The sequence below is a fragment of the Oreochromis aureus genome, linkage group 18 (genome assembly GCF_013358895.1).
Source record: "Oreochromis aureus strain Israel breed Guangdong linkage group 18, ZZ_aureus, whole genome shotgun sequence".
Taxonomy (NCBI): Eukaryota; Metazoa; Chordata; class Actinopteri; order Cichliformes; family Cichlidae; genus Oreochromis; species Oreochromis aureus.
Window position 1 is genome coordinate 12,454,810 of NC_052959.1, and position 24,075 is coordinate 12,478,884.

Sequence of the window (24,075 nt, forward strand, 5' to 3'; positions counted from 1 at the left end):
TCGCTGACAGGCACACACACATACACAAACCGCTCGAAAAAAAAGAAAAAAAAAATCAGGGAAAGAGAGCGAAAAAGAGAGAGCTCAATTTCAGTACAATTAAAGCAAACCACATCTACACAGAAACGCACTTTTCTAGTGGTAACCCAAGATGATGGCTCGCTAATTTTGAGCCTGGGTGATTATCTTGCCGTCTAAAAACAGATAAAATAGATCCCAGGTGCATGTGTGTTTCTGTGTGAGTGGGGGTCATGGGTGAGGGACGGAAAGAAAGAGAGGGAGAAAGCATGACAGGCCAATAGAAGTCTGCTGGGAGTTTGACTCACAGTCTGAATAACTTATTCTTCTGTCTGTTTTGCTATCAAGATAAAAGGCTGTAGGAACACAGCATCTCCTTTTGAACAAAGCCCACCAGACCGACACCAAAACACACACAAAGAGCAAACTTTTACTATTAACACACAACTTTTTGCCTCAGTAGGCACGTGCAGCTTAAATATCTTCATTAAAACATTACACACACACACACACGGCAGTAAACGTGCCCACATCGGCCGGCCCCGTGACCAGAAGAGTGTGTGTAGGAGGGGCAGTGAGCCTCCTTTACTCATCCACGTTATTTTCAGTTCATCACTCTCAATAATTCATTTTCTGAGGCAGGCAAGGAAAGGAGAGCCCTGTGGCTGTTTCTCTGTGTCAGTCATAAACACTCTGCCAGATGTACCTGTCATGTGGGACGCCATATTTTCACTGCCTTTAATCTGTGTGTGGGCAGTGGATGACTCTGTCAGCCAAACTCGCAGCAAATCGAATTGAGATAGCAGGAAAATTTGCACTTGTATGTTTCAATCTCTTTCAAAGTTGAAGACCGCAACATGTTTAGGATTTATAAAGAGCTAACACTAAAGCAGCAGAAAACAATGTTTAAGCTTCCTGCCTTCCTCAAGGTCACACTGGATCAAAAAAACGTATTTAGAGTTAGTTTGTGTGTGCTTATTTATGATACTTCTATTTCTGTGTGTGTGTGTGTCTGTGCTTCAATCTATATCTGAGAGATATAGAGTTGCCTGGTTAAGAGTAAAGTGTTCCATAAATACATTCCCTATATGTATGCCCCTTACTCAAGGTAAAGCAAGTCAAGGCTGTCACGCACAGAAGATACAAGCCATGGGAAAAATACCAATGCATGTTTTACATAAAAAAAATTGCTCAATTCAGTCCTGCAGAAGCTTTTTATCTGAATAAATATCGACAAAACAATTAGATCTTCAGCCAGATCTACAAATGAAGCAGCCTTGAAAGCTAATGACACTCGTAGACCTAAATGATGTCCTTTTAGCATGGGAATGCAGCTGGGTGCCAAGAAGCCACAAAGAGAGGACTCTGTGATTCATGCTGCTATTTTCAGCCTAATTTAAATGATTTAACCTCAAATTGTATGTTTGCAGTTTTTTTGTTGGAGATGTTACCCTCTTGTTCTTCAACAATAATTCTTTATAACCTATAATACATTCACGAGTACAATGAAACAGTGTCCTTGGGTTGTCCTTGTTGCTCTTGGAAAATAAAATAGACAAACACACACTATTAGAAGTTTCTCACGGTATACTGAAGTTTTTCGAAACTTGATCACCTATAATATCGACAAAAACATTTAGGTGTGATTATTAGGTAAGTTCTAGAGGTTTAAGGAGGATCTATCACGTTCTCAGTTAGTCACACAGAAAATTAAGTTCAAATGGTAAATGGCCTGTATTTATATAGCGCTTTTGTAGTCCCTAAGGACCCCAAAGCGCTTTACATATCCAGTCATCCACCCATTCACACACACATTCACACACTGGTGATGGCAAGCTACGTTTGACAGAGGCGAAGCTGCCGGACACTGGCGCCACCGGGCCCTCTGACCACCACCAGTAGGCAACGGGTGAAGTGTCTTGCCCAAGGACACAACGACCGAGACTGTCCGAGCCGGGGCTCGAACCGGCAACCTTCCGATTACAAGGCGAACTCCCAACTCTTGAGCCACGGTCGCCCCTTCAGCTTCATTTACAATATGTAGCACCACTTTACAACAACAGTCCCCTCAAGGCACTTTAAATTGTCTGGTAAAGACCCTACAATATGTTAGGGTTCAATGTTGAGAGAAGAATCCATAAAAACCACAGATCCAGGCGTGTGCAATTTAGACGGCATTTTAATGAACACATGTGTGAGTTCAACAACCCAATCAGTGTTGAACTGTCTTTCTCATATTCAGACAACTGTTTTATGGGGTTAAGAATTGTACAGCCCCCTTTTCTGTTACTAGGCAGATTTACGTCACACCAAAACCACAATGACTTTTAACATAGAACATCATCTTCGTGTCGACGGCTGATGCTTCCTGTCTCCATTCTCGCTGTCGCTTATCTCCCGGAACATCAGTTGCACTTCCTCTAAGTACTTCACACACTTCTGCATTTCTGCCCTACCAAAATAGACCTGTTATGGTGTGTGTGTGAGTGTGTACACGTGCGAGGCGCGCGTGCATGTTGTGTACTGCGTGCGTGTCATGACCTCTCACTATTTGTCTGTCTGTGCGTGCAGAGTTTGCATCTGCTTTTCTGATCCTTAGTTGACCTCAACTTAAGCAACCAACCAGGCTAAGGCCATCCTGTGTGTAATGATCTTGACTTATATGTGAAATATATAAACAACTGTTTCAATCTACCACAACTGCTTAAGGCTTAATCCGCAATAAATGCATACTAAACACCCTTGCACTTAAACTTCTGGCTTCAGTTTCACTTCTGCAAAACATGCTCTGCAGACGCGTTTTGTTTCCTGTCTCATTTTGGCACAGAGAGTATTTTCCTGTCTCTGCCCTCTACACAGAGATCATAAAAGCATTAATAACATTTAAATTATAGATTCAACAGAACCATTTAAAATGGTTCTTCTTTGACCTGTAATAAAGGCTATAACCATATATTTGAACATCTGAATGCATCTAACTGCAACCTCACTATTAATACTGAAATGTTAATGATGATTATAAAATAGCAGCAACTAATAGCAGGACAATATTTCTATTCCTGACACTCCCCACTCTTGACCTCTTGACCACAAGAGGTCACCATACTGTGTGTTGGGTCACTCCTTGGCCCATTCAGCTGCTCCCCTGTCCATCCCAGACATCATGGACATTTAGGATCACTGTTCTTAGCTCTGACCCTCTCTTGGCATCCTGTGACTTAACAAATCAGACAACCTCATGTCATCTAGGTGGTCTTAGTTATAAAATGCCCGCTCCCACTTGAGAACACTTCATGCTTAAGTGGTCTCTGCTCCTCTTCTGGGTCCCACTCTGGTGGAAATCTGGCCACCTGCAAAGGAAACAAAACACTTTCTCCCTACTATGCTCTAAGTTACTCTGTTCCTCGATTGTTCTCAAAACATGAACCTAATTTCGTATTTGGTTTTGACTTTTATTCCTATATAATCTTAAACATCACTCATCTCAATCTACAGCTTTCTAACAGTCTTACAGCACTGCTGTCATACGTTTCCTGTTTTTCCTTATCTGATCATCAACATCCTGTGCACAAAACTGTCCCTGCTGCTGCAAGTGCCTCTCATCTAAAGTCACCTCTCACCAGCAAAATCATCATAAAATCATTATAAGGGCTTATTCTACTAAAAGGATCAAAGAAAAAACGACCACTTTAATCACTAAGTGTAAGCACATAGTTAATTGCTCCTAGATAAACTTCATCATAGCTAAAAGCTGAACTCTAACTGTATTTTGAACTCCCATTTTCTGGGTGATAACCTGTTTGAATATATCATTTTATTTCATTTTGCTGCTTTTAATGTAATGACTCCTTCTAACTTAAACTTTATCAGACTTAACCAAAATATATGAGCTTTCTCCCTTTGCTTCTGTTTTCTGTATTTCTGTATTCTGTAACTGCTTTTTATATAAGAGGACTAAGTTAGAGCTGCATCTGTTATCTCAATATTTTATATGTCACTCAGTTTAGTTACAAGCAAAACTCCTATTCAGTTCCTCTTTCTGTCATTTGTTATTGGGCCAACTCAAATTCAGTTAAAAGCTAAAGGAATTTCAGGCCCTAGGCCTCAAATCAATACTGTCCTGTGTGTTGATGAACTCTGTATGTCTGTAAGCGTGTGCAATCCTTCAAAACTCAGGTCATTCTCACAGTAGATTGGCTAATCATAACGTTAACCAAAAGTTTATGACCCTCAAGAGACGACTCTCTGAGCCACAACTCCGTTAAAGGCACCAAAATGCAATGTGTATGAAAAATCATTTCTACATATATAATCTCCAATATTATTCATTTGAGTCAGCGAGACTTTTAACATCCTCATAAAAGCTCTCCTCTACCCTAAAGCCTACCTTATAACAACATTCTAGCATTATGTCACTGTTACAACTTATCCTAAAAATCAAAAAGAAAAAATCACATTTTCTACTCATAAAATGTTCACTATTTTCCCCAAAGCATATCCTTTATTCCCACAGTTTCCCCTTTAAGTTTTGTATACAACTTCTTATGAACACCGCATTTTATCTTCTAAACCTAATTCAGTTCATTTTAATCCTTTCTTTTAACAAATCCTCAGTTTTTACTATATCTAGATTATCAAACAACCCCAATCATTATAAAATCCTAGTAAAACCCTTTCAAATTAAACAAATTAAATCTTAAATCCCTCTCTTTTTTGACACATCTCATGTGGCAAAAACTCAACATGCTCCACCCAAGCTTAACAAATTAAAAGGAAAAAGGTTAGTCATTTCATTTCTCAGAACAGCTCAGCAATTCTCCTCTCCGGTGTTTTGCTCCAGCCCTGAAAACCTGTGTTTAAGGAACAAAATCAATTTAATCATCATGTCAAATCTCCTCCAACTCGTTGCTCCATGCAAGGTCTGGATCCTTGGAACTTCCTGAAAACAAAACCTGTAGTTTACATTTCATACTCAACTCTCCTTTATGATCCCGTCTATGTCATAACAAAAAAATAAACTTGAACAGAACAGTTATTAATCCTGAGTTACCTCAGTTAATGGTAACTTGAATCTCATCAAACAATGTTTCCTTTTAGCATTTAGCATTCTCCCAACAATATAATGTAATCCCATAATCTAACCCCGTAAAAGAAATTTTCTCAAAGCAAACATCAGCATCCCAAAATCAGCCTCCCAGATTTAAGTCTCCCACTTGTCCTGCCTATGGCAAAAGCAAAACAAAGCATCCTCTTTCTTTTCCTCACATGGTAAATTTGTCCACATTTATTCATTCCCACCTTAGTCCAGTCACTCACATTCACTCACATGCATTCACATGATATTTTTTTTTTTTTTTTTTTTTTTTTTTTTTTTTTGCTGATCTGCAGCCTTCTGCGCACGTCATCAGATGCTCCACATCAGCAAAATGAGCTCAATCATTCGTTTTATTTCGTTTTCCTGTTTAGGAAAATAGTTCTCTATACTTTTGACTGGATTGAATCGATACAATCCATTTTTAGACAGAGACTTGCAGCCAATCAGTCTCTGATTGTAATCAATTATAATTCTGTAAAGCCCACCTGATTTTCGTGACTTGGTAATTTTGTCAGCGCCGTCCGTCACTCTCTTCCAGGCCTGCTTAGAACAAAAATGAAAAAGAGAGCTGATTATTAGCTCATCAAAGTACCAAACAAAATCACCTGACAGGTTTTTCCTGAGTGCACTACTACAAAAATTTTTGGGCCCCTCTCAGACATATCCATGTCTTAATTAAACACCCTCTCTGGAAATAAAACAACAGCCTCAAAATCTGAAACAATCTTAAATTTCACCCATTCAACACACGAAAACCTCGTCAAAAGATCAAAGACCGTTTTCATTCAGCACAAGATAAAAACCAATTTCAACAACGTATCATCCTTAAATTATAAATTTCCTGTCCAAATCTGCCCCTCTGAACAGACCTGACCACCGTAATCAAATATCCTGATACTTTACCATTATATATTTCTCCCAATACTCTTCAACAGCCACTGCTCTCTCTTGAACTGAACCGAAAGCCTCCGACACACACGCACACAGGAAGTGTCTTTGTCACTCACTCACTCCAGCTAATTTGCATAAACCCACAGCTCAACAGCCAACTTAACAAGAGGAATACATGTTTAAACTTTATCACGTTATTGAATTATTTTCATTTTCTTTCTATACTAATCACTTACTTTGATAAATCAGTGCAAGAGCACTCCTGAGTCACTCTTATAGACACTTTTCTTTTGTTTTTTCCATCTATTTTAAATCTTTCCATCAATTGTATTAACCATTCACACCATTCTCTCACTCATACAAGCAGCAAGCAGATCTTCATTGCATATGCTTATGTTCTTAGCCAGGTTTTTAATCAATATCTGTTCATTAAGCTTCAGGAGCTTGTCTTTATAAGGTTAATGCATTTTCTGTTTGTGTGTGTATGGGTATATGTTATTTTGCATCTATGACTTCACAGTCTCCCAGACTTCTTCCCAACTCTCCAGTTAAGCAGTCAGTTTTCTTTTTCCCCGAGTTACTAACCCACATTTTGATTTCCCACCTTAAATTACCGCCTCCTGGTCTTCAGCCAGGAGCTGGGGCTTGCTTTTCAGGTTCCTGGACACATCATGCTGTGAACAATTCAACCAGAAACTTGCCTTAACATATCCATTCATGTTAACCTGTAATTTCTTCAGACTCCTGCATCTGGAGAATTGGCCTGGGTCTGCTTTTACCCTGAAAATAACAAACTAAGACATTTTCATTATTATCACCAGTGGTTAAATAACCCATTTCTCTATCTCTGATCAGAAACACCAATTATGCCATGCATGTAAGCGTGTTCTTCCCTGCATTTTATGTTAATTGGGTGTAAACTGCTTCTTCATTAAATTAATTCATTGAGTTCTTCGTTGCCTTGTGATGTATTCATGTTAATGTACACTACGTGTAAGCTGTTTCTTCATTGCATCCTATATATTCATATTTAATTTATGCATTTCACCACTGAGCTTTAGATTCAAACTATCTCACTTCTGATTCATTTCAAAAATAATCTCACATGTAACAATTTGTATGTGTGTTTCTATTCATTAAGGTAATGACAATTATTTTCGTTCATTATTCCTACCTTTTCTAATGTTTACCTCTTTGTTATGCTGTAGTGGACATCCCTAAACAATTCATGAGTTCAGGTTTCAATTTTCAATCCAATTATATCCTATATTCTCGCAGTCAAACTCGTCCAGCTTCATCTCTCACTGGTCCTCTCTGCACAATGTCCTGTTCGGGCTTCAAAGCTCCAGCAAACACAGTCTCAACTCAGCTGTTGTCTTCTTCTCTGTTTCTTTACAGTCTTTCTTTCAGATTAAGTCCCAGCATGGCAAAATATCACTCAATGTCCAGTGCTCTTCCACAATTCTTTATCCCACTGTTCAACTGCCCAGCCTGTATTTTCACAGTACATGTTACATTACTTTACATGCTGCTGCTGGTCGTCAGTCGTCATCAGGGTTAATGGATCAGTGGCACTGCCGTTTGCCTGCTGTATTCAAGTTCACGATGTTCTATCGGTCTTCATCAGGCGATTGACTGTCCTTGAACTTCTTCTCCGCTTCAGGGACAAAGTGAGAGATCCAGCCGCACAATTTCGAGCCAAAACTGGCTTATTCTCCCAATTCTTTTAATCTACTTTTCTGCTGCTGAACTCAAGGTTGCAAAGTTGAAAGACGCCCACCTGTATTGACCATATAATTAGTATTATATTCATTTTTTCTTAAAGGCTTCATTTGCTCCCATTTCCTCGTCTGTCTCTCTGTGTTCTTTCTGCACACACTCAGTTCCCATATATGGGCATGCACAGTTCCTGTTCACTATTTCCTGTTGCTGCAGCCCCGATACACAGAGCAATATTTCCTGTTCCTCAAACTAATCTAACTCCTTTGTTTTTGTTTTCTTGAATTAAAAACACTTTCAAACTTTAGCACATCCTACTTTTTCATCACCCAAGAAATATATTTCACACTCCTTTATTCCATACACACCTTTTAAATGCTCTAACCTCTTTCAGACGCCATAAATCGTCTCACACGCACTGCCTTTCTCTCACTCAGAGAACTCACGCAGAGTCACTCAAATCAAATACTGACAGCACTCACACAGTTAAAATCACTCGAAATACGCTTTCATACGAGTATTTTGGACATGCCTTCCATGATCAGAAAGAGCAAGTCAAAAGAAAAGAAAAAGAAAACTGAAACCTCTCATCGTCTCACAGCTTCTCCCCACACACATAACTGAAAATGAACACACCAACATTTATGGCTCACGAAATATACATCTATCAAAATTCAGTCATTTACTATGCATCCACACTAATATATTCACACTGTATTTACACTCTCATAATAAGCAAAACCAACCTCTTATATACAGGCATTTAGCAAAAAGCTCAGTCCTCTCGAAAACTGAAACCACCCTCTCTGCGCGTCACTGCTGCTCATTTGCATTTACACACACAATCAGTGCACATCCGGCTGTACATGACTGACACAGAGACTGATCTTACTCATAGATCTCATATTTTATATTACAGACGTCTTATTAATTACAACTGCACAGATTTTTTTTAGGCCTTTTCAACTCCTATGTAATTTCGATAATAGAACATAACGGCTCCAACCGATCAGTCCCAGACTTTTTGTGCTCAATTCACCAGGGCGGTCCCAGACTGTCCTGTCCAGATCTCTAAACCTAACTTAATTTGCCAGCATACCCAATAAGCGCAAAAATAGGAGACTCTAACTCCTAGCAATTTCAGAGGTTCCCAAGTTCTCTCCCGCTGTCGACGGTACTATCCCTACTCTTCAGGGTAGGCCAAGGGTCAGCGTCCTGCCCAGGTGCAAGCGTTACCAAGGAGAAAATAAACTTCTTAACAGACGCCGCTGTCGTCCTAGAAAAATTTAGAATAATTTGAAACAACAATCTACATCCGGAACAGGATTAAGATTGAGGCAGATCTCCGTTGTGGACATAAAGGGACTTGAACCCACGAACTGACCATCACACGTAGATCAATGACCAACGGGCTTCACCCCACACAATGACCAAATTCCCTATCCTTCTAAGTTCACTTCGCAGTCCAACTGCTTTAATTCTCTTTTCATTCCTTTATTCTCATTACTCAGTACTGTCACTTATAAACTTCCATTTCATTATCATTACTTCAACCGGTAAACTTCATGAAAACTTCACCAAAATTAAAAACAGACATTTACCAGTAATTTTCAGTGAGTAGACTTTAATTTGACATGCCCAATGTGACACCTTTTGGAAATATATTTCAACAGGCAGTGTCTTACCTTTAAATGCCCGGGGAATGCCTGCTCACTTTCACCACTGATTACCGTCTGCCCGTCCAATTACCACGGACCCCGGATCTCACCAAAACCCCAACATTCCTCTCTCTCACCGGAACGAGCCCCCAAATGTTAGGGTTCAATGTTGAGAGAAGAATCCATAAAACCACAGATCCAGGCGTGTGCAATTTAGACGGCATTTTAATGAACACATGTGTGAGTTCAACAACCCAATCAGTGTTGAACTGTCTTTCTCATATTCAGACAACTGTTTTATGGGGTTAAGAATTGTACAGCCCCTTTTCTGTTACTAGGCAGATTTACGTCACACCAAAACCACAATGACTTTTAACATAGAACATCATCTTCGTGTCGACGGCTGATGCTTCCTGTCTCCATTCTCGCTGTCGCTTATCTCCCGGAACATCAGTTGCACTTCCTCTAAGTACTTCGGCACACTTCTGCATTTCTGCCCTACCAAAATAGACCTGTTATGGTGTGTGTGTGAGTGTACACGTGCGAGGGCGCGTGCATGTTGTGTACTGCGTACGTGTCATGACCTCTCACTATTTGTCTGTCTGTGCGTGCAGAGTTTGCATCTGCTTTTCTGATCCTTAGTTGACCTCAACTTAAGCAACCAACCAGGCTAAGGCCATCCTGTGTGTAATGATCTTGACTTATATGTGAAATATATAAACAACTGTTTCAATCTACCACAACTGCTTTAAGGCTTAATCCGCAATAAATGCATACTAAACACCCTTGCACTTAAACTTGGCTTCAGTTTCACTTCTGCAAAACATGCTCTGCAGACGCGTTTTGTTTCCTGTCTCATTTTGGCACAGAGAGTATTTTCCTGTCTCTGCCCTCTACACAGAGATCATAAAAGCATTAATAACATTTAAATTATAGATTCAACAGAACCATTTAAATGGTTCTTCTTTGGACCTGTAATAAAGGCTATAACCATATATTTGAACATCTGAATGCATCTAACTGCAACCTCACTATTAATACTGAAATGTTAATGATGATTATAAAAATAGCAGCAACTAATAGCAGGACAATATTTCTATTCCTGACAAATATTAGAAAGAAACTCCAATGATCACATGACCCCCTATGAGCAAGCACATGGGGACAGAGGGAAGGAAAAACACCCTCGTAACAGAAAGAAGATTCTGGAAGGACCAGACTCAGGGACGGACACCCAGTTGCTGCGACGGCCAGTTGCCAGTTGGGTGTGAGCAGAAGGAGACAGGATAATAGACACACTATGGGAGAGAGTGTTTAAACACAGGAATAAACACACACCTCTAGTGCAGCCTAAACCTTTTGCAAAATAACGAAGGGATGTTCAGGTCACTGGATCCAGCCCTAACTATAACGATAAGGAATGTATTACTATATATAGTTTTGTGCCTAATCTTAATAGTAGAATGTCTCTTTTAGAAACTCTAGGAAATGGTATAAGATAATAATGTTTTTGTATCCAGTTTTGCCAAGACTCCATGAAAAAGTATTTTTTTCATAATGTTGACAAGCAGGCAAAAAATACTGAGTTCTCCTTTTCAGACCACTGACATTCACCTCTCCCTGCAAATTCTTTGCCTCGCATCTCTTCCCAGAAAAAGGCAAATCATTTCCAGCAAACAGTTTTTACTACCTAGACAAGGCGTCGTTCAAGCCTACAGGCATCGCTGAAAATTTCTACCTATACCACTACAGCAGCTGGCCTGGAAAGCAAAGAGAAAATTAATGATGGAACTTTGTGCTTTGTTCTTGCTCTTTGTTCCGTCTAACGCTGCAGCTGAAAAGTCATTTGGAATTTTGTGAATGCTACCTTGTGGCTGTGAAACAATAGTACAGCTGTAATAAATAGGAAAGCAGCAGCGAATTGAACTACATCTGTACACTGGAGCTGAGCGACAATGCCTGTGCAGTGCCAGACCTATCAACCTGACAGGGTGATCGTACATCTGGAAGTAATCCATAAACTAGAAAGAGAAAGAGGGAGGGATGAGGGGAAAGGGTCAATGGCCGCCTTCCTGTTCCTGAGCTTCCTGTTCAACAAACCCACTGGCTACATGCAGGCGCCTTTGATTTTAAACTGAGAAAACTGGAGACTGATTCAAGACCATAGAAATGTGAAAATTATGAACTTTCCCATGAGTGCGCACATGTTTATCCCTAACTGGAACTCAACGGCATATGGAAGATGCCAATTAATGGGAACTGTACCCAGAGGAAACACACTCTCCCCTCTATACCTCTCCTCTCTCTCTCACTGCTTCCATCTGTGGGGAATAGTGCTAAATAAGGACGTGAAGAGTTGAAACATGCGTTAACAGTTTCTCAGTCCTTGGCCTGCTTTTTCTCTTTTCCTCTTAGGGTTTGTTCACACGGTTCAACCCACTGCACCAGACTCAGCCATACAATGTCCCGTCACTTCAAAGCCACCTTTATGTCCTCTGGTTTTGTTGCTTCAAAAGGCACAAACGCCACCTTGGTGTTAAGGTGGCGTTTGGCAGCTCGTCTTATGTGTGGCGAGTGATCAGCCATCGCAGAAGAAGAGCTTTGCGACTGTGCATGAATAGACACTATCTGGGTCAGTGTTGTGTGGGTATGTAGATGGGGACTACGTGTGTATGGAGGATATAGCGAGAGCCTAAGCCTTTGTGATTTCATGTCATTTATTCAAACACAAAAGAGAGGAGATGAGAAAGAGGGAGAGGGGAAAAGGGATGGAGTTAAGGAGGGACATGTGAGAGAGAGGAGATAAAGGAGAATAAAGGAGTAATGAAGGAAAATGTGGCTGTCATTAACCAAATAAATGAACAGGGAAGTCAGACAGCCAGTGCAGCAGAAAGGCACGCACTCGTACAGACAGGCAGAAGGACAGAAAACTGGCCTCCACTTGGCACATGTATCCGTTTGTCCTTTAAGAACATCTGGATCGTAATAACACCCTGCTTCCTAACACTTCTGGAGCTTGCTGCCCCCGTGCCTGCAGCAGCGTGCACACGTACACTTCATATACTGTATGCACACAAAAATCTTCTGACTAGCTGTCTAAATCCTTCTGTTAGCCGCCCACTACCTTCCTATCCGCACCTACATGCTCTCAAGCTCCCTGAGCTGCCAGCATGAGAGCAGCAATGAAATAAGAGGTGTGTGTGTGTTTGTGTGTGTACATGTGTGTGAGACATAACATACAGTAGGGAGCTCTTGACCTTCAAAAGTCTGTATCTGATCAAAATAAAATGCTTGCTTTACCCACTGCTTCAACTGTCCACATTAGCCATTCACACATGCACACACACCCACTCTTCTGCTGTTGAGGGTAGAGGGAATAAAAAAAAGAGGTACTGAGCTTTCAGCATACACATGCGTGCACACATAAACACACACACACAAAAGCTCAGTCTCTTTCATAGGTGTGAAGATTAGCCTTTCCCTGTGTCTGCTCCCTCTTTAGACCTTTCATTATGAAGGGAGGACTGAAATCCTCTTATGAGATATAAAGTGTAAAATTCTATTGTACATATGCTTCTGAGCATTATGCATTTTCCTGATACTTATGCATGTCCAAAAGTCTTGGAATATCTCCATGGAGCCCTTTCCCCAAACGTCTGATGGGTCTGATTCACTGAACGCCTGAGTCGGGAGGATTTTTTTATGCGTTGACTGACTTTTGGACATTATGTATGAAAGAACAAATGACAAATTTGTTCCAATGACAAATTGGATCAACAGCAATTTGTCTTTATTACAAGCACTTCAAAAAAGCTTTTGTTTGCAGGATTCAGTTGTTGAGCAAAGATTTCAGTTTTGATCTCTTTGCATCCTCAGTGATACCAAACATGGTTACCTCCATTCAAAAATGCCCAAAAAACAAACAGCTTTGCATATAAGCACCTACATAACACCTGACATGTTTTACTATTTTGTTTATGCATCGATTGTAAGAAATCCATCCATCCATCCATCCATCCATCCATCCATCCATCCATCCATCCATCCATCCATCCATCCATCCACTGTAAGCCCAGGACACCTGGGACAGGCTGTCACCTCACTTCTCTAGACTTTGAAGTGGTGTATCAAGAGATATAACAAGTTATTTATTGAGTTTGAGAAGCTTGTGTAGAGGATTTTATTATCTTTGATTAATTTTCAGTCTTTATGCTCAGTTAAACAGTTTATACTCTTTTATTAATGAGTCTAACGATTAAAATATTCTGTGTAGCAACCCAGTGTCTCTGTAGTGATAAGTGATCAGATAATTCACACCAAATCAGATGCACATTGGTCTCATTCCTCAGTATTTCGCGCTTTGGTTTCGATCCAATTGGAGAAGTGAAAAGAACAGCAGGAGAGCTGAGTGGAATCAGTATGAGGAGTGTGGTGTTACTTTGAAAAGTTCCTCTTGTAAACTACTTCATGGCAGCATCAAAAACGCAAATGAATAAGAAAAGGGGAAAAAAAAGACTATCAGACAAGTGGACGGACAGACGTGTGATGCTGACCCGTATTATTTTCAGCTCAGAAAGAAGGAGAGAAGAGGAAGGCAGGAAAACTTGCGTTGAGATGACATGTGTCTGCCCTCCTTCAATTCGTCTCCTCCATCTCTCCACATCTGAGGCAGTAATTGGTGCTGTCAGACCCACAGAGAAGGACAGAGCACACGAGCGCACACGTAGGTGACACAGCTACATACATACACACCCACACACACTCCTGCCCTTCAGCATGTACCCCCAGGGCTTAAAGCAGGAGAGGTTTGAGAGGAGTATTCACTACATCCCCTACTAGCTATGAAAGACAGAGACAACAGGAGAGGGCAAGGGAGTATGCAGTGAAAATAGAGGGGATAGAAGAAAACAGTGGCAGACAGAAACAGAGAGGGCGAGCAGGACTAGAATGCACAAGAGACACAGGCACATAGAATAAAGAAAGCAGGAGAAGGAAAGAGGAGGGAGTGGAGGAGCGAGGCTTTGGCTACGCAGACAGAGGCTTCTGCATGGGGTGGAGAGAGATGGAGTTGAACTGACAAGGTAGTGCGAAAGCTACACAGAGGGAGAGAAGGAGAGAGAGGGCGATTATGCAACCTCAGTAGTGACAAAGCAGATGAGTATGATTTCTTGAGACTGAGCAAAGGAGTTAAAGGCCATTGCAGCAACACTGCTTTTAGTGCATGGCTGAAAACAGAGTGCATCCACTGCCATAGCCAGTAACCTGAATCAAAATTTTTAATGAAGGTGATCTAGGTCAGTACTAAAGGTTAGTCAGTTCATTCTTGGTAGATGGTCCCTTTTGTGTTTAAACTTTATATTAAAAGCCCCATAGGTTTCTTGTTTAAAAAAATAGAGGGGGTATAAGACAGTGTCTTCAAGAATGAACAATCAAGAATAAACTTTCATTCATCGTATTGGTTATCACAACATGGAATATTTTAGTCTATGAAAAAAAATGTTCCAGGGACTTTTGAAAGAAATTCCTTTGAAAAGTTGATACCTCTAAAAGTATTGTTTCTTGGGTCTTTCTCAGAAACAGAAGGTGAAGGTACACAGTTTACTTCCAGGAAATCTCAGAAGAAATTATTCGACCTGTAAAAGTAAAGCAAATAAATCTTTGTCCCTGATTTTAATGACTGTCTTTAATAGGACTGGATAAGAGTGAGTGCCACAGGCAAGTTAGCAAAAGCCAAAAAGCATTACCGTTAATTTGTTTTGGTCCTTTAATGAGATTTCCAGGCAATAAAAAGAACATGGAGTCATATATCATCACTGTCGCATTAATTATGATAACTCAGTAAAAATATATCAAGATGATAGAAGACTGTTTACATCTCAACCTCGTGGTTTGTTTTTGCTTATGTTATTCAAAATTAAGACCACATTTCCCATGAATACCGCTGTATCCCATTCCACAGTCTGTTGATATGTGTGCTGTTTATCCTGGACGACGTATTTCCCTTTTTGTCATGAAACAATCTGCCGGATTTAATCTAGTACAGTGCCCTCGATTAACAAGATCAAAACACACATATCCATACATTTAAACACACTTAGCTTCACAGTCTCTCCGGGGAACGGGAAGCATTGGGTTGGAAAAGGGAAGAAGAGAAAGATGAACCCATGATCTATAAATGTTTAACAAGTGCAGACAGAGGAGATAAGGGCTGCTAGGAGGAGAAGTGAGACAGAAAGAAAAATGGTGAGGTGGAAAAAAAAAAGAAGACAATGGCAGAGGAAAATGGGTGGCTTGTCGAAGACGAGAGGTGGAGAACAGTCCCATAATAGAAGGAGACGTCACAAAAAAGGTTAGAAAATAGACAAGGGGAGGGGAAAGAGACAGAAATTGTGAAAAAAAAAAGCTGTAATTGGAGGTGCCTGGTGTTTGTCTAACACAGAGGGGCTAGTAATGATTCCATTAGCGCTTTGCACCGTGAGAAAGAAAAAGACAGAAAAACAGAGACAAAGGAAGGCAGAGGGAAGGAATGACAGAGAGAGAAAAAGAGAAGCCAAAGACAAGGAAAAGATTCACAGGGAACACAGGACGATATAACGGTGAATGTCAAAGGTGCTAAATGGTAGAAAAGAAAAAAACAAGCACACGCAAAAGGAACAAGAAGGAAGGAGAGAATTGAAGACATCCATTAAATGGCTCGCTCACTTGCACTACAATGACAATTACAAAATGCCCTCCTGAAGCTCTCCCCCCAAACCTCACCTCTTCATCTCTTTGTGTGACAGCAAACGAGAGCGGATGATTTAAATGCATTAGCAGAGTGTGTTTTCCCTATGGAAGACCTCCAGACCTCCAGACTGTTTCAGGCCAGGAACCTTTTGTTTGGAGCTGATGCAGAGCGCTGAGAGGACCCTTTAAAAGCCTGGCTGTTGTTCTCTCAGGAACACATTAAAGTGCAACGTACTGAGTTGATGTACTTTTTTTGTTGTGTGTCCTCTCATGTCTTTTGTGAATCCGCTTGCTAAAATGAGGCTGATTACGGATGCAGCCGCATTAGCTGGCTAAGTGAATTCTGACAAGGTAAGGTGATAGTATGAAAATAGAAGCATGTTCGTGCAAACGCAGCACAGGCACAAAGTTATTTAAAACAAAAGAAAGCCGGTTTCCAGGGAGTGAATTTTTGGCATTATTATGTTTGGCTGATATGTTTGGCTGACACTCGTGGGACAGCGAATTCTCCTGCTGTATGAGGAAATTTCATTGCTATGCAAATCCTTCCCATGATCCTACAAAAAAAATGTTTTTCCTAATACCGAGTAGGTGGCGCAGACATTCCTGCGGGAGAGAAGCTCCAATTCACCACAAAGGAATTAAAATCTATTGAAAATTTTTATTTTTTTATTTCTTTTTTGTTCCCAGAATAATTGCTACATATGAGCTGAATACAGAAACCTGGCTTTCCTTCCCATGTTGAACGCAGTGGACACCTGTTTTCCCTGCATCTCTGGTGACCCTAACCTATTAGACATGGGCCGTATACATTTCCTAACATGTGACCTCAGACTGTCAATAAGACTCCGTCATTACCTCTGCACAAAACTGCAGCACACACACATACGTGCGCACACAAAAGCTAGACTGTTTAGACTTTAGAGTTTAAGCCAGCTTGTTAAATGCTCCTTTATTACTCTATTTATTCTCTCTGGAGTGAGAAGAGTCAAGAATCTGGCCGACGAGGTCACGGAGATCACTGAGGTCAAGCACCCTGCCGTGTCAGACTGGCTTTAAATAGTTTTTAGTACTGTGACAAAGACCTGCATAGTGTAATCATCTGCCAGCCAGCTCACCTGTCAAACAACTACAGTGTGTACGTTTACAAGACAGACGTAGCTCAACAGTCAGCGTTTCATGATTGAGATGCAGCTCAAGTTCTGCCACAATCTGCGCACATTACCAGTCTGCAAACTGCAGAGTACAGCTTGTTCTTATTCACTTGTCTCTAAGGTCCAACTGCCAAGTTTTCTGGGCGTCTTGGCTGCTGCTTCTCCCAAACAACTGAAATTGCATTATGCGCACCGATTTCAAGTCTGCAGTGATGAATATCTACGATTCCATTTTCTTTTCGGCGAGGAAGTGAGCCCGTAGGGACAGGTGACAGCATGAGCTTAATACAGCTTGCTCACTCAAACGCATGCATGCACAGTATGTACACACAAACTCACACATACTGCACACACCATCTGGGGAGTTTTACAACTCAATAATCTGCTTCCTAAGGCATACCTTTTCCTCCCCTCCTGCAACACAACACACATCAATAAGCAGTTTCTCACACACACTCATACTGCTCGCCTCTACTTGAGAAGGGAAAATGAGACGTTCAGCTCTGTCAGACACACACACTCACACACACACACACAAAAGAGGAGATGCCTTAAAGCAACTTCTACTCTTTCCTCTACAAAAGCTGTTTTCGCTGTATTGTGAGGGATGACACACACACACACACACACACACACACACACACACACAAAGAAAAAATGCATTCACACAAAGTGTGTCCCTAACCTAAATACATAGAGTCATTGTCATCCCATCCTCTGTTTCACTGCAAAATTCACTACAGTGCATCTGCATGCAGAGGCAGCCACATAGATATGTGCACACTTTTATACACAACACCACTTCCAAAAAAGTGGGGACACTGTGCAAGATGTGAATAAAAACAGAATAAAATAAACTGTAAATCTTTTAAAACTACTCACAGTACAGCATAGAAACCATCAACCTTTGAAAGTGAGATACTTCAGTGTTTTCGGAAAATATGAGCTTAATTTGAATTTGATGGCAACAATGTGTCTCAAAAAAGTTGGGACTGAAAGTAGCAGCAAAATGGTGCAGCGAGAGTGCTGACAGGGACTAGAAAGAGAGAGAGCATATCTCTACCAAACTGGCTTTTCTTTATTGGGTCTCTTTTAAATTCAGAATTCTCATTGTTTGCAAGGTTTTGAATAATCAGGCCCCTTCTTATCTTAAAGACCTCATAGTATCGTATCACCCCCATTAGAGCACTTCACTCTCAGGCTGCATGCTTACTTGTTATTCCTAGAGTATTTAAAAGTAGAACAGGAGGCAGAGCCTTCAGCTTTCAGGCTCCTCTTCTGTGGAACAGCTTCCAGTTTGGATTTGGGAGACAGACACATCTCTCTGCATTTAATCATTAGTTATTATTAATCTCTGTCTGTCTTCCACAGTGCGTCTTTGTCCTGCCTTCCTCCACTCACAGCCAATGGCAGAGGTGTCCCTCCATGAGGCTGGTTCAGCTGGGAGTGTCTTTCTAGTAAAAGGGAGTTTTTCATTCCCTCTGTCGCCAAAGCGCTTGCACATAGAGGTCATCTGATTGTCGGGGTGTTCTTTGTATTATTGTATGGTCTTTACTTTACAATATAAAGCACCTTAAGGAAACTTTGTCGTGATTTGCTGCTACATAAATAAAAATTAATTGAATTGAATTGAATTAATCACCAAAACATGTCAGCACCACACTTTTTCCTCATTTGTCCTGTCTCTGTCTGTCTCTCCCACACAAATGCACAAACACTTGCACGCTTGCATTCTGTCCCCTACATGCCTGAGGACCCCAACCCCACTCACGTTGGCACATGTCCTTGTTCTCCTCGAAGCCTGGTTTGCACACACACCTCCCGATGGGAACCAGCCATCCGCCGTCTGCACTGCAGTACATCTTGGGAGGCTCAAACTCCTCAGAGGCGTTCACACACACACCATGCACCTCAACCAGTGCCGTTTCTCCACCCGTTATTGTGTCAGGAAACTGGGCCAAATTTAGCACAGTGAGTGGACATTTCTTGTAGAAGACCCTCACTGAGACCAGAGCAATGCAGGCGCCCAGGTCCTGGAAGGCCAAGTAGAAACCCTTTTTACTCAAGTTGTTGATGGTCCGCACTTCCGTGTTTAGCTTCATGACACGGTCGCCAACGTCCACCTGTAAACAACAGATATGTTTTACATGTGAGTTTGGTGAATGGGACAATGCAATCTTTAGCAAACTGAGAGCAATTGAAAGTGTTCTTATGCTCTCTCTGTGTGAGTATCCATACCTGTGTAAAGCTCTCATCTGCAGCAATAGTGTCAATCTTAATGTACTGACTTTCCTTGATAAACCACAGGTTTGCATTGTTGGACTCATAGTAGTACATGTTGAATGTCTGCAAAAACAAACAGCATCCATCAGCTTTCGGGCAGTAAAAATCAAAGTCATCACACAAGACAGAACGACTCACGGTTAACCGAGACAGATAAAAAGTATGAGTGGGTCCATCCAATGTGAAATTTTAACAAGGCATCCACTGTTCTGCAGCTCTTCAGCAGCTTGTCTCCATATCTCAGTGCATCTGTCTGGATTGAAAGTCAGCAACGCTGTCTGCAGCTTCATGAGAGCGCAGCTCTAAACTGTCACATTAAGCCCATTATTTATTCTGCAGATGTAGTAAGACTGAAAGGCATATAAGGGACAGACGAATTGAAATGTATACAGAACAGAGCAATGTTATAAGAGAATGGAGGGCGGGAAAAAGATTAATAAAAAGAACGAAAAAAGCCTGTAGAATAAACTTTGATTTATTCTCCAGCTATTGCTTCGTGTTATTTTTCTGTGTTTCTCCGTTTGTGTTTAGTATTCTGACTGGAAACGGCTGAAAAATAAGCTATTTTGTACTTTTTATAATACAAAACTACCACTAACTACATTACACACACTTCCTTTTGACAGAGCTGTTGATAATACACATGTTAACAACCTTCATATAAGAACAGGAAACACACAGAATGGTGAGGCGATGGTCTTAAATATGCCTTAAATCCTTAAATGTACTTCCATTCATACAGTTCACAGCACAGCAAAAATAAACTGCAATTAATGTGTCTAATTTGTAAATGATTTACTTAGTGGTCTAATTAAGATGTATCTACTAAGTCACACATTCGAGGAGTCAAAGAAAATGCTGTAAATGCTGCCGAGCACAGTGGATAGTCAGAGAATATTCTGCAGGAGTGCAAACAACTGCAAACAAAAAACCACTCTACTTGAAATATAACTTACCCGTGTGCTATTGATCTAAAAAAAAAAAAACACTGAGGAAATGTATTCTTTTTTCTTCTTACTTCACACCAAAAATATTTCAAAGAGCAGACAGCTACACAGCAGAAGCCATGGAGCCTATCAACACTCAATGTTTTGCTCAGGACGAGTGGGCAAACGGGCAGCATAAATGCAACAGGAGGCCTTAAACACAAACACACACACCAGTTGCATCGGCATTTGTTATCTAACTGAAAAGCCCACATGCTGATCATGTGTTTATGAAGCTTGCTTGTGTATTATGCTTGTGTGATGCAAACCTCTTTGCAGGTACCAGGGACCCCAGGTAGACTGTTACAGTCTCTTAGGGTGAACTTGATCTCAATGTGGACGCGCTGCGCTTCTTCCCGGCTGATGTGGCGCGTTCTCAGCCAGTTGTTTTGGTTGGCTTCCATGACGTTACACACCTGGTAGGTCCTCATCGGGGTATTCCTCTCATCCATGACACTGATCTCCTCCCACTGAGAATAAGAAACAGGAGGTAAATAGAGATGATTTATAATGACGTTTTTATTTGCTAGTTTAGCTTTTGAAGCATATTTGGGACATTGCATATTAAAATAATTCCATTATTTAGCTTGGGGGGAAAGAAAGAATTAGGGTAAAAGGAGAAAGATTGCATGAAGCTCCAAAGAAGAGGGAGGGAAGAAAAAAGGAAGAAAATGTGACATGAAGAGAGAGTGAAAGGGGAAGTAAGTGGATGAGTGATGAGGGGATGGAGGAAGGAAAAGAGAAGTGATGAGGGCTGCTGAGAAGTATTTGTGTTAAAGGAGAAATCTCTTTAACTAAAACATAAATTTCAAATCAAAGAGCAAGTGAACGTGAAACTGAGTCAGGGTGACGCTCAGCAGCACTGGGCCCAGGCTGACAACAGCACCACTCCCTTTCATCGTTAGCGCGTGGACAAAGAGGATCTCAGTTTAAAGACTGGTTACAGGGAAACTGGGTCTAAGTTCAATGAACTGTGGTTTAGTGCAAAGCAACACTGCTCTGCAAGTTCTGTTTTCATGTCTGGGTGACTATGAGTGATGATCTGTGTCAAGATCACTGAAGGACTGTCTTTGTCTATGCTGCACGTGTTCGCAAAGTGGGTATGTTTTTCCTGAAGTGAACGGGCGATTTAACGCTTAAGAGGTAGACGTGTGTGTGAGACGTGCAGAGAGAGAGAGAGAGGAAGACAGAGAAGGAGAAAGAGAAGGAGTAGGTAGGACAGAGCTACTTTGTCTCCCATCATCTACTACCATCTGTTTCCACTTCTGACTAAGGCTGTAATTGAGAACACTTCTCGCATGAGCAGGAAAACATTTCTATCTACTCACACATAGACAAGCACCCACATGCGTATAGCACTCTCAGACAGACACACAAAGAAAAAGAACATTTTTATTCCTTAAAGAAAAGGAAAATAAACCAATGCGGTTTCAGTGTCTCAAGATATCTGATCCATTCAAGAGGAAGCTAACTCAATTTTCTTTGACACACACACACACACACACACACACACACACACACACACACACACACACACACACACACACACACACACACACACACACATACATACAAACTGGATAGGCTCTAGTTTGTGGCTAGGGTTGAAGAGACCACCATCTTTGTTCTGAGCTCCTGTCATCATCTTAAGGCTGAAGCCTTTAAGCTCCAGAGTGACGAGCACATGTTACTTACACATTCTCGTTACCCAGCCATGTTACACCATACTACAGTATACACAAATACGCTAACCTGTGCGAAATCAACCAACAGTGGACCCAGACCACGACCCACCGAGGTAAACACCAATTATCTCTGACACGTCCCAAATGTCCAGAGAAATAAAGAAGAGACGGGCAAGGAAAGAGCAGAGTAAGCAGCAAAAATGCAAAGAGAAACTTTCAGACAAGCAAAGTCCAAGCTGAGGTTGAATTCTTGAGGTTAATCTGATGTGACAGCCCAACAACCCGGCAAAAGCCTGACGCATTTCACCTCGAAGTCCTGAGCACTAAAACAGAGCCACATAAAAACACACATTCTCACACACATTTGCGCTCACTCGCCAGCTCTCCTGTGCGCTCAGATGCTTTTAATCTCCACAGCCTCTTCTACTGTGTATGAATTGGAGCTTGAACAAAACCAGCTCTTTCTTGATCCTGACCTTAACAGTACTTCAGCAGACAGAGAAATTCGAAGAAGAAGAAGAAAAAGACAAGAGAATAAGAAAAGAAAAAGAAGAAGAAGAGGCAGAGGTTTGTTTAAGCTGCTACAGTCAGCTGACACAAATGTCCCTGACAGCCAGTTAAGAGTTTGGAGATTATACACAGCATAAAGGATGTATTACTGGGCCCGTGCTCGATGATTTTACGAACGCAGCGGCTGAGACTCGCTGTGATCAGCTGCACTCGATTCAACTGAAAGAACAAAAACGCAAGACTGGGGGAGGAAAAAAAATGAAGAAAGACGGCGAGAGAAAGAGAGAGAGAGGAATGAATGTTGGTAAATAACAGGCACGGCTGGCAGCTAAATAGATCCATCTGTGCAGAGCGGAGACCAGTCGGACATCACAGGACGGTCACACATACCCACCCACACAAACACACAAAGCTGAGTCCCCGGGGAGGGGTGATTAAAGCATTTATGGCAATAGTCATTGAGGGATAAAAAGGGCTTTATAATGTCTTTGTTTATTTCTTTGTAGGCAGAGATTGGAGTGGCTGGATTGCTGCCACTTCCTGTTGAGCAACTTATTTCCCTGCTTGCAAAGTGTGCTCGTTGTCACTTTTGCCGGGTGTGAGACGCAGGTGTGCTTAGGAAGTTGAGAACAACCGGGTTTTGCTCATTTGCTAATGATACGTCACACAACTGAGAGAAAGTCTCCTAAAAATACAACTGGGGAAACGTTGGGATAGGCTCAAGGGTTTCAGCTTTCTCGTTTAGGACGCACAAACACACATGCACACACAAGTTATAACTATTGCCAGGGCTTTGTTGGCTCAAATTGAAACCCTCCTCCCTGAACTCTTAATCACCTCGGCCAATCAGCGCAGAGCCAGCTTGATTGCTTTGAAGTGAAGCAGAGACGTCGGCTCAGCGTTTAGGTTCAACCATTCACCGGCTTAACATAATATCCCTCCTTCTGCAATCATCTGATGGGTACACCTATGAGGACATAATTGGCCGCCAAACTCTGGAACAAGCTCTGGCTTAGCGAGGGGGAGAAAAAAAAAAAGAGACAAATGACAGGGTAGGGGATAAAAAGTTGAGAAAAAATGGCAGGGGACCAGTGAGGGCTGGGGAGCCTCTGGGGAAGCCGAGAGGCAGTTGGGCCTCCCATTTTCAAACATCATTAAGACATATCTGTTTTGTGTCCCTCGCTGCTTTGTGGTGACAGAAATGGGTCGCTCCACTCAGTCTCAGCCACATCCGGCCCTGCACGGCTTGGATTAAGCGTGACCCGTGAGGGTCAAGTGTGATTTTGGACTAATTCAGGTAGACGTTGGCCTGATATTGGTGGGAATTGCCTCTCACTGAGAATAATCCTC

The 24,075-nt window shown here is 41.4% G+C and overlaps 1 protein-coding gene across 1 annotated transcript in view; it reads right to left on the reverse strand.

Annotated features, from left to right (window-relative positions):
• epha4b (eph receptor A4b) overlaps positions 1 to 24,075 on the reverse strand; it is an 88,524-nt gene that overhangs the window by 47,949 nt on the left and 16,500 nt on the right. Inside the window, exons 3-5 of the mRNA XM_039602545.1 lie at positions 20,800 to 21,000; positions 19,500 to 19,607; positions 19,033 to 19,384 (exon numbers count right to left, since the gene is read on the reverse strand). Of these exons, the coding sequence (XP_039458479.1) occupies positions 19,033 to 19,384; positions 19,500 to 19,607; positions 20,800 to 21,000 (661 nt within the window). The remainder of the gene's footprint in view (positions 1 to 19,032; positions 19,385 to 19,499; positions 19,608 to 20,799; positions 21,001 to 24,075) is intronic.